This window comes from Ipomoea nil, unplaced genomic scaffold (genome assembly GCF_001879475.1).
Source record: "Ipomoea nil cultivar Tokyo-kokei standard unplaced genomic scaffold, Asagao_1.1 scaffold3119, whole genome shotgun sequence".
NCBI classification, from domain to species: Eukaryota; Viridiplantae; Streptophyta; class Magnoliopsida; order Solanales; family Convolvulaceae; genus Ipomoea; species Ipomoea nil.
This window is the reverse complement of record NW_017619547.1, coordinates 27,827-44,810: the sequence shown is the minus strand read 5'-3', so window position 1 is coordinate 44,810 and position 16,984 is coordinate 27,827. Positions and strand designations below refer to the sequence as shown.

The 16,984-nt window shown below is 31.5% G+C and overlaps 1 protein-coding gene across 1 annotated transcript in view; it reads right to left on the bottom strand.

Annotated features, from left to right (window-relative positions):
- Nucleotides 1-15,757, bottom strand: part of LOC109166894 (F-box/kelch-repeat protein At1g80440-like) — a 22,903-nt gene extending 7,146 nt beyond the window's left edge. The window contains exon 1 of the mRNA XM_019315794.1: nucleotides 14,919-15,757. Coding sequence (XP_019171339.1) covers nucleotides 14,919-15,735 — 817 coding nt within the window. The 5' untranslated portion in view covers nucleotides 15,736-15,757. The remainder of the gene's footprint in view (nucleotides 1-14,918) is intronic.
- Nucleotides 15,758-16,984: the final 1,227 nt, after the last annotated feature.

Genomic DNA, 16,984 nt, shown 5'->3' with positions numbered 1-16,984 from the left:
CATATGTCACGGTCGCTTACGTGCCATTGTCGGGTGACAAAGTCGAGTGTTTCAGTGGTATGACAACTGTCGACGTGGAACTCACCACATTGGAACACGCACGTGCACACGTATCGCCCGATTGACATGTCCGACAACGTCGTCACGTGTCCCTTGCCACGTCGTACGCCAACGTTGATTTCAGCGCTAAGGTAGTGGTCGAGCTCCGTCCGCCGGCGACCACCACTGTCCCGCCATCCTCCGACGCCGCACATCCGAAGAACAGGCGGTCCTCGCCTGGCATATCGGCGCCGGCCTCCACGTGGCGGAGAAGAAGTTGTAGATGAAAACTGAATTCAGATACCGCCGTGTCACCGGATCGCACCCCCCTATCACCGCCAGCTCCGCCCCAATACCGACCACGCTACATAACACCGGCATCCTTTCCACCACCTCCGGTATCGGCGGAAAATCATGCCAACGCCTTTTCACCGGGTCGAATAGCGTGAGCCGGAAACCCACTGTATCCAATCTGCTTAAACTAAACCTTGACTGACAGATGGCAATGACAGGTCGGGTTAGACCAGAAGCTTTCCGGCGCCGAGGAACTCCGGCTGCTTAATCACAGCTTTCCATGCTCTACATACAGATGAAGCCTTGGAAACTGATCAAACGAAATCCGAATAAGACATTCAAAGCTAAGTCGTTGGAAGACCGGGAATCAGCTCCATTGCAAGAAAACAGAGAAAAGCAAGTGATCGGAGCAGAATTATATTGCAGATTATTATATTTCAGAGTTTTGGGTTGGGTTCTTGAAGATGAAAGGAAACAATAAATAGCGTCTTTATTAAGCTTTGGGCCAAAACCAATGTAGCTTTGTTAGGGTTGCCGAATTCTAAGTTGTATGGGATCCAAACTTTTAGAAACTTCTTTACAATTTGGAATTATTCTATTCAAATTTTTACAAGTCCTAATACTATTTGATTTAAACTTCTAAACAAATTAAAAAAAGTAAAATAGTATTCAATTTGGACTTTGGTATTCGTGCTAGTTAAGATAAAAACATCTTATGAATTTTTAACAAATTAATATTTTCTCTCTAAATTCATTTTTATTACTTTTTTAAAAAATAAAATTAATAGTATAAAATATATCATTAAAAATTTTAAATGATATTTTTATTTAAAAAAATAGAAATATTGGTTTTTTTTTTGTTTTTTTTTTAATTAAGCTATAATTATATTAAATCACTGTCAGTGTAAATTTAGGTTACTTAAAAATATAAAAAAAAATTAATATCAATGTCATTTAAAAGATCTCAATTAGAGTTGGGTAATAATATATTTTTTATATATTAATTTATTTGTATAAAAAGAAAAAAAGTACATTTAAGTTTTTTTAAAAGAAATTATGAAGTAAAATATTCAACTTATTCAGAGTTTTGGGTTGGGTTCTTGAAGATGAAAGGAAACAATAAATAGCGTCTTTATTAAGCTTTGGGCCAAAACCAATGTAGCTTTGTTAGGGTTGCCGAATTCTAAGTTGTATGGGATCCAAACTTTTAGAAACTTCTTTACAATTTTGGAATTATTCTATTCAAATTTTTACAAGTCCTAATACTATTTGATTTAAACTTCTAAACAAATAAAAAAAAGTAAAATAGTATTCAATTTGGACTTTGGTATTCGTGCTAGTTAAGATAAAAACATCTTATGAATTTTTAACAAATTAATATTTTCTCTCTAAATTCATTTTTATTACTTTTTAAAAAATAAAATTAATAGTATAAAAATATATCATTAAAAATTTTAAATGATATTTTTATTTAAAAAAATAGAAATATTGGTTTTTTTTTGTTTTTTTTTTTTAATTAAGCTATAATTATATTAAATCATTGTCAGTGTAAATTTAGGTTACTTAAAAATATAAAAAAAAAATTAATATCAATGTCATTTAAAAGATCTCAATTAGAGTTGGGTAATAATATATTTTTTTATATATTAATTTTATTTGTATAAAAAGAAAAAAAGTACATTTACGTTTTTTTAAAAGAAATTATGAAGTAAAATATTCAATTATTAAGATTACAATTCTAAAATAAATTTCAAAATCTCTAAATCAATCAAGACCGATGAATTAAAATCACCAATTAAATCATTTCTCACCAAGGCACCAACAATGAAATACTACACGTCTTAATAAATAGCTATGATACGGAGTACTATTTTAGAATATTGTAGAAACCAAGGTTCGAACCTCGCGGCGCAGTGTGGGAATTATGTCCAAAGTGGGCAGATTCCTTGTGCGCACCGGCATTTGGCCCTGCCTACTAACCATTGAGTCACCGTGATTTATGATGGGGTGTGAACCCCGTGGGCTCGGGCCCAAGAAGAAAAGAGATAAAGCCCAGACAAAGAAGGGAAGCCCAAGAAGAAAATGGAGCAAGCCCAAAAGAGATACGAGCCAAACCGAGGAGTCGGTTGGCCCGGGAGTCGGCTCGACCCGGAGGTCGGCACGGGTAGAGGGTTGGACTAACTAGCCGTTATTCCTAATTATCTACCCTTAAAAGTCCTATTTATCTACCTCATCCATAACCCCCAAATAAAGGCTACCTATTAAGTCTCCCACTTATTACCCCACTAATAACCAAGTTAATACCTATTAACTACCCTACTAAATGGTCCAACGGACACTTTTGGGGATGGGCTAGCTATAAAAAGAGGAGAAGACAAGAAGAAAGGGGGGGGGGGGGATCCACTCACTCATACACACATAGGAGGACTCTCCCAAGCACTCTTCCTACACACTTGAAGACTACTATCACTCTCCCACAACTACTCTCCCAAGAAGGCCTCATTCCACAACATACCAAGAAGGCTCCACCACTCATCCATACAAATGGAAGGACTCTTCCACACCATTCCATCACTCTTCTTATATTATTATTGCTATATTATTAGAAACACAACACTTTGTGTAGAGAATAGCCCTACAAGTATGTACAAAGACACCTACAAAATACATAGTGGAATTAGGCTTGTCACCGCCCAAAAAGGCCCGTGGTTTTCACCTTTCGGTTTCCACGTACAAAAGCATTGAGTTATATTTTTCTACTTATTTTTCTATAAACATCATGTGAAAGGTGAATCCACCGACCAAGGTTGTGTTGGACCTCCTTGGGCCCGAAAACCCAAAAACCAACAATTTACATCCTCCCACAAGCTCTGTCGGGTCGGAGGTGGGGGCCCTTAGGGCTGGGGATTCAGTCTTTGGGGTAAGAATATTGTAGAAACTCAACGAAAAAGTATTCAAAAGTCAGTAAAAGTATGTTTGACGTATAGATTTTCATAGACTTTAATAAAATTCATAAAATTTTCCTAATAATTTAAACGCTCTCTTAAATTCTTAATTTAAACTCTTTACATGTATAGTATAGGGTAAATCCATCTAAGTTGGTCAATTTGTTAACTGGATTAATTATAAGTTTAACTCTCAACGAGAATGATCTAATTGGCCTTCTTGGTTTGAGCCGATCAATATTGAGCAACCAATTGTAATTTACCTCTATGTGGTCATTTGTCAACTAAGATCATAACGCGGAGTTTACTCATCAATACACACCCTCGTAGGTTTCCCTCGTCACCTAAACTCCATTAAACTACATAGTATATCTATTGATAAATCTAGAAAACTAAATCTAAAACTAAACTCTTAAATACATAAAAGCGAACCCCTAAACCAAATTTTTTAAAAAAATATCATAAATTTTAAAAGGTGAACTTTGAGTTGAATAATTTTCATACTCAGTGCATGCAACTAATGATATCGTTAGGTGCATTTTATATTATTGTTGGGTGTATTTTGTGTATTTTGAGTCTGTTTGGCAGAGCTTGTTTAGGAGCTTATAGCTTATTTTAAACTACTAATAAGCTATAAGCTACGTTTGGTAATGTTAATCAAAATAAACTCGTAGCTTAAAATAAGAGCTTATTTTGGAACATTACTTTAGATAGCGTTTCAAAATAAGCTACTAGCTTCTTAACTTCTTCTTCTTTTTTTTTTTTTCAATTTTGTCCTTATTATTTTAAAGAAATGACATCATTTACCTCTCAATTAAAACCATTTTCTCTTCTCCTTTATCCGCAAGTTTCACCACAAATATTATTATTATTATTATTATTATTATTATTATTTATTATTATTATTATTATTATTATTATTATTATTATTAGATGAAGGAGATTTGCAACAATATTACTACTTCATTATAGGATGCTAGGTCATGATTATGCTAATAGTTTTATTTCAAAATGTTATTTTTTTTTGAAGACGAAATGTTAAATTTTAATATGTTTAAATTTTATGAAGATATCTTTTTTTGTCTTTTTACATTTATCAGCTTATCAAAAAGCTAATTTTACCAAACACTTCCAAGCACAACAACTAGCTTAATCGCTTTTTCAGTTTTTAGCTCCTAACTTATAGTTTTTCAACTTTCTGCTCCTTTTTAGCTTTCAGCTACCTCTCCAGCTAAATTTGCCAAACATAGCATTTATATTGTTACTAAGGCTCTGTTTGGCAACGCTAAGCTAGGAGCTTATAGCTTATTTTAAGCTACTAATAAGCTATAAGCTCTGTTTGGTAATGTTCCCAAAATAAGCTCCTAGCTTAAAATAAAAGCTTATTTTGGAACGCTACTTTAGGTAGCTTTTGAAAATAAGCTACTAGCTTCCTAACTTTTTTTCCATCTTTACCCTTATTATTTTAAAGTAATGACATATTTTAACCTTATGAATTAAAACCCTTTCTCTTCCCCTATCCCAACTTTCACGTCAATCCCTTCATCTTTAGCTTATTATTATTATTATTATTATTATTATTATTATTATTATTATTATTATTATTATTATTTTTAAATTAGCAATATGGTTTCAACCAATGACAATATTTCTACTTCATTATGGGATGCTAGATCATGATCATGCTAATAGTTTTATTTTAAAAAATGTTTACTTTTTTTTTGGAAGACAAACTATTAAATTTTAATATGTAAACAAATTAATTTAAATTTTATGAAGATGTCCTTTTTAGTCTTTTTACATTTATCAGTTTACCAAAAAGCTAATTTTACCAAACACTTTCAATCATAACAGCTAGCTTAACAGCTCTTCAATTTTCAGCTCCGAGCTTATAGCTTTTCAGCTTTCAGCTCATTTTCAGCTATCAGCTCCTAGCTTATAGCAATCGTTATATCCTACACCACGGCGCACATAGCACTGTGCGCCGCGCGCCTCCCAAAACGACGTCGTTTTGGAGTCGTGTTGGGAGGCGCGGTAGGAAGTTGCTGAGATTATGTGTATTCGTTCACAACGTTATGTGTATTCGTTCACAACGTTATGTGTATTGGTTCATACAGTTATGTGTATTTTTTATACAATTATGTACATTATTTTTATACAATTATGTACATCCGAATCAGAAAATTTGTGTGTATTATGTTAAGAGTTGATGTGTATTATGTTAAAAGTTTATGTTTATTATGTATTATGTTAGATTATGTGTATTATCTTTTAAAAAGAGTATGTATATTTTGTTATAACATTATGTGTATTCATGTATAACATTATGTGTATTCAAGTATAACATTATGTACATTCTTGAACAGCGGGTTTTTTTTAAAGAAAAGCCTACTGCCATTCACTGGGGCGGGAAATTTCAAAAAAAAAAATAATTAAAACGACGTCGTTTTGCATCTGGGCGCATAGTGCAATGTACGCCGTGGTGTAGGATATAAATTGCCAGCTTATAGCTTTTCAGGTAGGTTTGCCAAACAGAGCCTAAGTGTACTCTAAAAGCAAATTATAACTATTAAACTCTAACAAACCGTTTGGTTGCAAGGAAAAAATTAGGAACTAAAGGAATTGTTATTCGGTAGTAAAAAAAAATGTAAAATTAAAGTAAAAATTTAAATTTTATTACTTGGTAAGGCCTAATATAAAAGTGAGGACTAATCTCCGGCAAAAAGGGAAAATTAGCTACTTATATTAACATTATAACAAGAAAAGAAATATATCTTATAATTAATTGCTTTTTTAAATAATGAAATATGTAGGGTATGGAACAAAATGCAAAGGGCATTGGGCAATCTTTGTCGGCGGTATCGACGAAACAAGACAATATATAGTTTGCGGTAATTAAAAATCAGAAATTCCAAATATTTCTGAGTAATCTTCAGTGCTAAGTTTGTCTTTATCTTTATTAAATAATAAAAAAGAATAAAAGATAAAGAAAAAGGGTCACCTTGTCTTGCGTCCAACGTCAAAGAGTCTTTTAAGTTTTAAGTGTGAAATTTAAACAGATTTTACTGGAAATAGCAAATCAACTTTTGTAATGTTTTTTTTTTTTTTTAAATAAAGAGAAATAACTCAAGTTTTGTTTTCTTTTAGCTACTTATATTTTCCATTGCTTAGTATAGTCACGTAATTATAATTTGTAACTTTACGGTACCAACTGCCCATTAACCTGTTTATTGATCTTTTTAATTTGAACTGGTTATTTATGTACAACTTAGATTGGATTACCTCATTTTACTCCTTTATCGGTTATGACCACAAGGTTAATTTTACTTGGAACACACATTCAAATAACAAATCTGTATGAGCAGCTCAGTTGGTCACATGAATGAAGTTTGAAAACAATAATATGAGATCGAATCTCACCGCTATAGTGTGAAACAATCCCTCGAAGTAATGGAGCTCACCTTTGTGACTTTTCTGTAAATTAAAGTGTTTTGTTTAGATACGTAAATAACTTAACATCGAGAAATAAGGCTATAATTTTAAATAGTGTTTAACTTTTATTAAACTTGGCGTGTGAGTAATTAGTCATGTTTGTTTAATGAGTAACTAAAATGTATACGTAGGCTATAAAGCTAGGGGTGTTTGGTTCATCCGCACAAATTGACATTCTTCTAAATGACACCTAAATTTTCTTCTTTTGATTGATGAGTTCTCTACGTTGAGGTGGAAAGGATATATTACAGAGAGGTTGTTGTCTTTGCAACATTTCCTCTCAAAAATATGATAAAGTACTACAAAGCTTGTACCAACCCAAAAAGAGTGAGCATATATAGGGATGTTACTTTAAAGCTACCCTGTCACGCCATCGAGTTTATCAGTTTGGACTTATAAGTTATAAGGTCTTTTTTGTTATTTGATTTAAAAGTTTTTAGCCTAACTCTAATTAAAAACTTGAATTATTCGCCGTGCTCAACTAAAATTTTTGATATTTTAAAATAAATGTTTTTAATGACATCACATATTTATTATTTTATATTTTATAAGAGAATTGATAAAGCTAGATCCATAGTATCCAAAGAAGGATGCCACATATTAATATATCCCTTTAACATTATTTATTAGTTTTATATATTTGGGATAAAGTACAAATAAGCTACTAAATTATTTGAGAAACATCAATTAAGTTATCGAATTCAAATAACCCCCAAATAAGCCATTGAACTCGAAGAAAAAAAAAAAAAGCAATTAACATTTTTAACAGGTTAACTCCAAGTTTTTGCTGACTGGATTGCCAAATGTTTATGGAATATAATAAATTAATTAATAAATTTGAAGGTAATGAATCTTTGAATTGTAGAAAATAAAGATAATATAACTAATGAAATTAGATCTGTTTTTAATTTTTTTAGAGTTAATTACCAAAATGGTCCCTTGACTATAGTGAAATTACCAATTTGGTCTTTGACTATTTTTTAACCAATTAAGTCCCTCAACTTTAAAAAATTTAACCAATTTGGTCCTCCGTTAGTTTGACCGTTAGTCAACGGTTAACTTGGGACCAAATTGGTAATTTTGCTATAGTCAAGGGACCATTTTGGTAATTAACTTTAGGGGTGGACAATTCGGTTTAGTTTTCTCGAATTGAACCGTACCGAACCGAACCGAAGTAATATACCAAACAACCGAACGATATTGAATTCTTATATTAGACTTTGGATATGGACTATGTAAACATCATAACACATAATATAGAACTTTTGATAACAAACCATAAAGAAATCAAATAAAACATTTACGAGAGATACCCGTGAAAATATGAGCTAAACGACAGAGCAAGCAGTAAGGGACTTGGATTTACTTTTTATTTATTTATATTTATTTATTTATTTATTTATTATTATTATTATTATATTATATTTTTAAAAAAATCAAACTGTATTCGGTTCAGTTCAATTTTTTACCGAACAATTCAGATTGGATCGGATTTTTTATCGAATCGTTCGGTATACAAGAATTCAATATCGTTCGGTTGTTCGGTATATTACTTCGGTTCGGTTCGGTACGGTTCGATTCGAGAAAACTAAACCGAATTGCCCACCCCTAAAGTTAATTACCAAAATAGTCCCTTGACTATAGAGAAATTACCAATTTGGTCCCAAGTTAACCGTTGACTAACGGTCAAACTAACGGATGACCAAATTGGTTAAAATTTTTAAAGTTGAAGGACTTAATTGGTTAAAAAAATAGTCAAGGACCAAATTGGTAATTTCACTATAGTCAAGGGACCATTTTGGTAATTAACTCTTTTTTTTTTTTATAATGAATAATTTTTTAAAAGGGAAAATTTTAATTTATGCCCCTCCATAATATGTCAATTATAAATATCACCCTTGAATTATTAGTGATGTAAATGTTGCCCTCAATTTTCCAAATGGTACATATAATGCCCTCCCATAGTGTAAATGTTGCACCTCATTTTTCAAAACGGTACATATATTGCCCCTACCGTATGGTACGAGAGGGGCAATATATGTACCGTTTTAAAAATTGATGGACAACATTTACACTATTAATAATTCAGAGGTGACATTGATAATTGGCATATTATGGAGGGACATAAATTACAATTTTCCCTTTTTTAAAATAAATGCATTATAGACATCTAATTCTAAATTAATTAAATGCATATGTATTATTTTTTGTTGTAGCTACTAATTTATTTAATTTAATAAGAGTAATAAAGTGGCGTACATACTTTTCATCAACAATAATGAAATCAATGAATTTTGTTTTTAATTTACATTCGTTGTTGGGACAAATTGTTTTAAGAGTTTATCAATGACAGTTGTTACAATTCGTGTAAATAGAGGATGATAATAAATAATTCAAAATATATAGTTACAATAAATATTGTAACTATATAATGTTTAATGGCATATTATAGTTACAATAAATATTGTTATAATGATATAGTAAAAAATAATTTACAAATTTCCTTAGAAGGTTTCATGCATTGATATATTCTGATGTGTAAACTTGTTCAATTAGAGCCAATGGGATGTAACATTGTCAATTCTTTGGGAAATGGTCTTACCGTTTTAGATTCCAGGTATAATTGTATTTATGATCAACAACTTTGTAGTTAGAGCATCCATATTAGTTGGGAAGAATATGGGGATAATGTAAGAGTGATTAGGAGAGAGAATGTGGGGAAGAGAAAAAAAAATTAAAAAAAATCAAAATTAAAAAACAAAAGAAAAAAAATAAATAATAGAACCTGTCAGGCGCGCCGTTCGCGCCCGTGTGGGCGGGCTGCTGTGCGCGAAACGCGCACAGCAGCCACTCTTTCCTTTTCTTTCTCTTTCTTCCTTTTCTGCCATTCTCCCCAATTTTGCAGGAAGATTATTTCCACAATATCCCCACTCCACATTAGTTATTATCCCCATTGAGAAGAATTAATGCTGAAATCTCCCCATACTATGCATTGGTGTGGTTGCTCTTAGATCGAGCAGGTCTACCAATGATGTAAGAACAATTTTGTTCGATAAAAAAATAGTATAATATTTGTAAAGTAATGTACAATTGTACTATTATAAAAATACATACAAAAACATTAATACCATAACGACCTAAATCATACCAATAATGCAAAAGTATAATTGAAATATTAAGTTTTGTTCTGATCTAAATAATCAAAAGAAGATTAATTAAATGAAAAAAAAAATAAAACTTAATCTAATTTTTTTAATGCATAAAAATCAAATGATTTTTAAAGTTCTTGATTTATAATCTTTGATGCTTAACTTTGAATGTTATGCATTTAGTCGGACTAATTATTTGACCAAAGTTTATGTTAAATTTTATATTATATTATATATATATATATATATATATATATATATATATATATATATATTTAATACATTTTAAAATATTCATAGTATATGTTTAATAATTATGTCAACTCTAATTGGATGAGGTTTGAACCTAAAACCTTTCTTATATAAATTAATAATGAGTAAGTTAAAAATAATAAATTGTCAACGGAATATTCCCTTAATTTAGGTTATTTAAGGGAAAAAAATAATATAATAGAGGGTAAAATAAGAAAAATCATTAAAAAATATTAAAATCAAAATAATATGAACCATTCATTTTAAGAAATAATAGGACCGACATTTTTTTATTTCAGTTAAGGATCTAACATTATTAACTTTTATTAGAATTATTCCAAAAAATTGAATCTCAACCCTAAGGGCCCCCCACACCCCAGCCCGACAGAGCATTGTAACCCACAGGCCAACCCATATAACTCACCACCCGCCACGAATTAGTTGAGCCGGGTTAGAGAAACCTCCAACCCAACTAGCCTAAAAAGGGATTAAATGGGCCCAACCTGACAGGTTGAGCCCGTTTTGACAACTATAAATATAATTAAAATTTTGCCTAAGTAACTCATAATTTCATTTAGTTAAAAATAGCATTATAAGTCTACGAGTTCAATCAACTCTAAAAAATTATTGTGTGGATCATGGTCCACACAATGTTATGTGGAGCATAACAAAAAATACATTTTTAATATACTAAATGTATATTATTTTTTTCTCAAAAAAAAATGTACATTATTTTTGTACTGAATGTACATTATATAATATAATGTACACTCAGAATAAAAATAGTATACATTTCTTGAATATAATGTACATTATTTTACAGTAGATAAAATATGGTCCACACAATTTCTATGGTCGATGATGCATACAATAATGATTGACTTGTTAATACAAATTTTATTGGACTTTTTAAAATTTAAATATGGCGAAATAACCCATAACTCGACCCACTTGTATACCTAATACCAGAACCATGAATGAGTGGCCCGTTTAGATTCACCTTGACAACCCACAAAATTCTCGGCAAATTATATGTAGCGTTAGGCCGTGCACCATGTATGGTGCACACAGATGTAAAAACGACGTCGTTTTGACGTCAACTTAAAAAAAAAAAATCATAACTTCATAACTATATATCCAGAATTGCATAATTACACATCCATAACTTCATAACTATACATTCAGAATTGCATAATTATACATCCATAACTTCATAACTATAAATCCAGAATTGCATGCATAACTACACATCTATAACTTCATAACTATACATCCAGAATTGCATAACTACACATCCATAACTTCATAACTATACATCCAGAATTGCATAACTATACATCTATAACTATAAATTCAGAATTGCATAATTACACCATGCATAATTGCACATCCATAACTTCATAATTATAAATCCAGAATTGCATAACTACACATCCATAATTTCATAACTAAAAATCTAGAATGAATGAACTAAAAATTGAGAATAAATGAACAACATAATGCTGTTGCTGGGAATCGAAAGTGAATCTTTTTTAAAGTGGGATGCGCGTTTTTAGTCAAAACGACGTCGTTTTTGCATCCATGTATCGTGCACACGGATGCACAGCATAATTTGCCTAACATGGACCTAGATTCACTGTACCTTGGTCGACAATAACATTTAAATTTAAATTATGCAATTGGTATACCATGAACAGGGTCCATGCATATTACATTGTGAAACTTAATCCAAAAATTATGTGTGTTTGTATTGATATATTTTGTACCTGCAATTAATCATTTATGATTAAAAATTTTGAATTGATTTTGAATGTAAAAGTTTTGGGCGTGGTCCTGTAGAGTAGGACATGTTTTCTAACTTTGTTAAAAAATATCTTGTGTATATATATATATTTTTGATGGGTTATTTTTGTTGCATTATATCTGAACTATTATGTAGAGTAACTACTCCTATTAAATTCTGGTTGGGACTTAAGACAGAGTAATAACTCCTCTAATTGCTTATTGTGGTAATATGTTTAAAGGCTACAATCTTGCTATATAAATTTTCAGTTATCTAAAATATTATTTCATTCCAGAATTATTCCATAAACCCAACGTATTGTTATCATATTTGTGCGGTGATATGTTTTTTTTTAGAAAGGAAGGAAGGGGGACACCCATAGATTTACAGTATATGGTTATCTACTTGTCTCCAAACTGGTAGACCCACCCTATTTCTAGATGTCCTCCTCCCTTTGTTCACCACATATAACTCTATAGCATTTTCGAGAGAAAATTTTGATGGGATACATTGATTTCATTCTCTCTATGCTAGCTTTATTATCTACTTGGGAATTGGTTTCACTTCAACATTTTAAAATCCTTATATCCCATGATAGATTATTATTGTATATAATTCTGCGGGCATTCAAGCTAGCTAGCTAGTTGCCATCCTCACTATTAAATGGAATTCAAAAATCAAAGTAGCTTGGCAATCTCATACTATCTTTGACCAAAATTCATTCAGTGTGGCAATATAACTATTTATATACAGGGCCGGATTTTAGGCTGTGCAAGCTGGGCTACCGCACAGGGCCCCCAATTTTAGAGGGGCCTCAAATTTTAGAGGTCCAATATTTAATTTTTACCTAGCTAGTTTAGAAATAAAAATTAAATTTTTTCAATTGAATTTAAAGGGTTTCATGAAGATATGGTAAGAATGTGTGTTTATTGTATTTTAACTTCGAGGTCAAAGGTTCGAAACTTGCATGTATTATTTTAAAAATTGTGATTTTGGAAGGGCCACATTTATTTACCAGAACAGGGCCACCAAAACTTAAAATACGGCCCTGTTTATATATATATTGTTATTATGAATTGACTGGTCTCATTCCGCATTAAAAAATTTACTTATTAATTAAATACAAATTATATATTGTCAAATACAAATTTTTGAACTCCATCGTTATTGTTAAATTAAAGAGTAGATATTACAATGCAAATTAGCAGATCATAAGTGTTATTAAAACTTCATAAAAGTTGATTTATAAACAATCGATAGACGAAAAAGTTGATTCATAGACAATCAATAGACAAATATTGTGACATTATGAATATTACAAATTTTTTAGCAATAAAAATATAATGCATTAATATTGTGTGTATCTCCAAATTAAACATAAAGCATGTGAAAGGAAAAATAGTTTGGGTGAAACTTTTAAATAGATTTAAATTATAAAAGAATCCTGTTTAGTGGAAATTTATAGTGAAATTGCACTAATATTGTGTCTATTTTCAAACGTAAAGCATGTGAACAGAAAAATAGTTTGAGTGAGACTTTTAAATAGATTTAAAATTATTAACAAATTCAATATAGTAAAAAATTTATAGTGAAATTAAATACTAATGAAAAAAAGAAATATATTTCAATTCTCAAACGTTTTGAAACACACTAGTAAATACTAAATAGTACATTGTCTGTGTATGTATATATACAATAAAGTTTTTATTTTAAAAGATTATTGTAGTTTCTCTAATTTTTTTCATGCATAGCATGAATAGATTACTAGTTTAAATTAATAAGGGACTAAAACTCTAAAAAGAGTATATTATTCATTTATTTTTATGAAATACCTCCAATTTAATATCTATCGACTTTAATTCTCTTACTTAACCTTTTTTTTTTTGAAATATTCATAATCTTTTAGCAGTATCACCCAAAGAAGAATCTAAGTCTCTACCGGAGCGTTATGCTGTGCATCCGTATGCACCATGCATAATGCATACGGATGCAAAAATGACGTCGTTTTGGCGTCTAACTTAAAAAATAATAATTCAGAATTGCATAACTACACATCCATATTTCACTACACTTCCATAATTTCATAACTATACATCCAGAATTACATAACTATACTTCCAGAATTGTATAACTACACTTCCAGAATTGCATAACTACACTTCCAGAATTGCATAACTATAATTTCAGAATTGCATAACTACAATTTCAGAATTGCATAATTGCATAACTACACTTCCAGAATTTCATAACTAAAAAATCCAAAATGAATGAACTAAAAATGAATAACATAATGTTGTTGCTGAGAATCGAAACTGATTTTTTTTTTAAAGTATGGCGCGCACTTTATGCAAAACAACGTCGTTTTTGCATCCGTATGCACCATGCAGGGTGCATACGGATGCACAGCATAATTTGCCGTCACACACACACACACACGATCACCCATTGCCATAGCATTATATGGCTTACTTAACTTTACTTCCACTTTAGTCAAATACTTATGTACAAATCTCTAATCTCTAATAGAAACTTAAAACAATTGAAATGCATGCATCACATTTTCGCCATATATGTTCTTTCCAAAATATATTGTAAACACGAAATGTAACACATTGTAAATCATTGAATCTAAATAATCTAATTAAGACATATGTATTCAAAAAAGAAAAAGAAAAAAGAGTGTCTGTCACGCTATTTTAAGGGCAAAATAAAATTGTTCCTTTTAAATGTGTATACAACAACTGAATTGAACGCCGCCACAATACTCACTTGGGATTTTTACTTTGGTCCATTTCTTAGTTTTCAATTCCAGCACATAAGCTCTCTTAGCTTCATGACCATATTTTACACTTCGAATAACCATCATATTCCCCGGCCACCCTGTCACATATGTCGCATAGAATGTATCTTTTGGGATTTTTGCGACAAACACCCACGTGGTGTCCACTAGTGCAACCACGTCACGTCTTCCCTTGACCGTGTATATTACTCCGCCGATATCTACATAGGTAGACTGAAACGGTATGATGGTGTAGTCTGTAACTATGTCGGTTACGCGCCACTGGCGGGTGACAAGGTCGAGTGTTTCGACGATTTGTTTGGAATCGTCTTGTGTGTCCTTGTTATAGCGGGTGAGTACGTGGAACTTGCCACGATGGAACACGCACGTGCATTCGGTTTGCCCAATTGACATGTCTGACAACGTCGTCCACATGTCCCTTGCCACGTCGTACGCCAAGGTTGATTTCAGCCAGAAATTGTCCCAGTTCCTTCCGCCGGCAACCACCACTGTCCTGTCGTCCGCCGATGCCGCGCATCCGAAGACCATCCGATCCTCTCCTGGCATGTCGGCGCCGCGCCTCCACGTGGCGGATAAGAAGTTGTAGATGAAAACTGAATTCAGATGCTGATGTGTCACCGGGTCGAGACCGCCTATCACCGCCAGCTCCGGTCCAATTCCGACTACGCGACAGAACACCGGCATCCCATCCACCATCTCCGGTATCGGCGGAATATGGCTCCATCGGTTTTTCACCGGCTCGAATAGCGTGAGCCGGTAAAACGGTGGATCCAACTCTTTTAAACCATCCATCATCTGAGCCATGACAATGACAGGTCGGGTTAGAGCAGAAGCTTTCCAGCAGCGGCGGCGGAACTCCGGCTGCTTAATCACAGCGTTCCATGCTCTACACACAGATGCAGCCTTGGATAACTGATCAAACGAAATCCGAATAAGACATTCATGAGCTACGTCGTTGGGAAGACCGGGAATCAACTCCATTGAAAGAAAACAGAGAAAAGCAAGGGATCGGTGAGCAGAATTATATTTGAGAGTTTTGGCGAATTCTAAGTTGTAGCTTTGTTAGGGTTGGCGAATTTTATAAACTTTACAATTTTGGAATTTTTTTTTTTTTTTTGGAAAGAAGCAATACTAGCTTTGTAATATGTATAAATAATGATTGGTTAATTTCCTTTCTAAATTCTCGTGATTCTTATGTTTGCAATTCATTGCATATCTATACAAATCTAATAAGAGCGAATAATGTTAGGCCCTTAACTGGAACAAAAAAAATGTCGTTACTAATTGTTTCTTAAAATGAATGGTTCATATTATTTTGATTTTAGTATCTTTTAATGATTTTCCTTATTTACCCTCTATTATATTATTTTCTTCCCTTAAATAACCCTAAATTCCGTTAGTTTAAACTTTAATAATGGAATATTCCGTTAACTATTTATTATTCTTAACATACTCTTAATTTATATAAGGTCTTAGGTTCGAACCTCATCCCAAGTATAATTGACATAATTGTTAAGCATATATTCCGTTAACTATTTATTATTCTTAACATACTCTTAATTTATATAAGGTCTTAGGTTCGAACCTCATCCCAAGTATAATTGACATAATTGTTAAACATATATTATTAATATGTTAAAATGTATTAAAAAAATATATAATATAAAATTTAACATAAACTTTTGTCAAATAATTAGCTCGACTAAATACATAGCATTCAAAGTTGAGCATCAAATATTATAAATCTGGAACTACTTTAAAATTATTTGATTTTCTTGAATTTTTTTATTAAAAAAAAATTATGTTAAGTTTTTTTTTTTTTTTTTAAATTAATCTTCTTCTGATTATTTAGAACAAAACTTAATATTTCAATTATGCTTTTGCATTATTGGAATGATTTAGGCCATTATGGTATTAATATTTTTTTGTATTTTTTTTATAATTGTACAATTGTACATTACATTACTAATATTATACTATTATTTTTTTATCAGACAATGTTCTTACATCATTGTCAGACCTGCGCGACCTAACTACAAAGTTGTTGATCATAAATACAATTACACATGGACTCAAAAATGGTAGGATCATTTTTCAAATAATTGACAATGTTAACATCCTACTAGCTCCAATTGAACAAGTTTACACATCAAAATTTTATCAATGCATGAAAACTTCTAAAAAAATTTGTAAGTTAATTTTTACTATATCATTATATTAATATCTATTG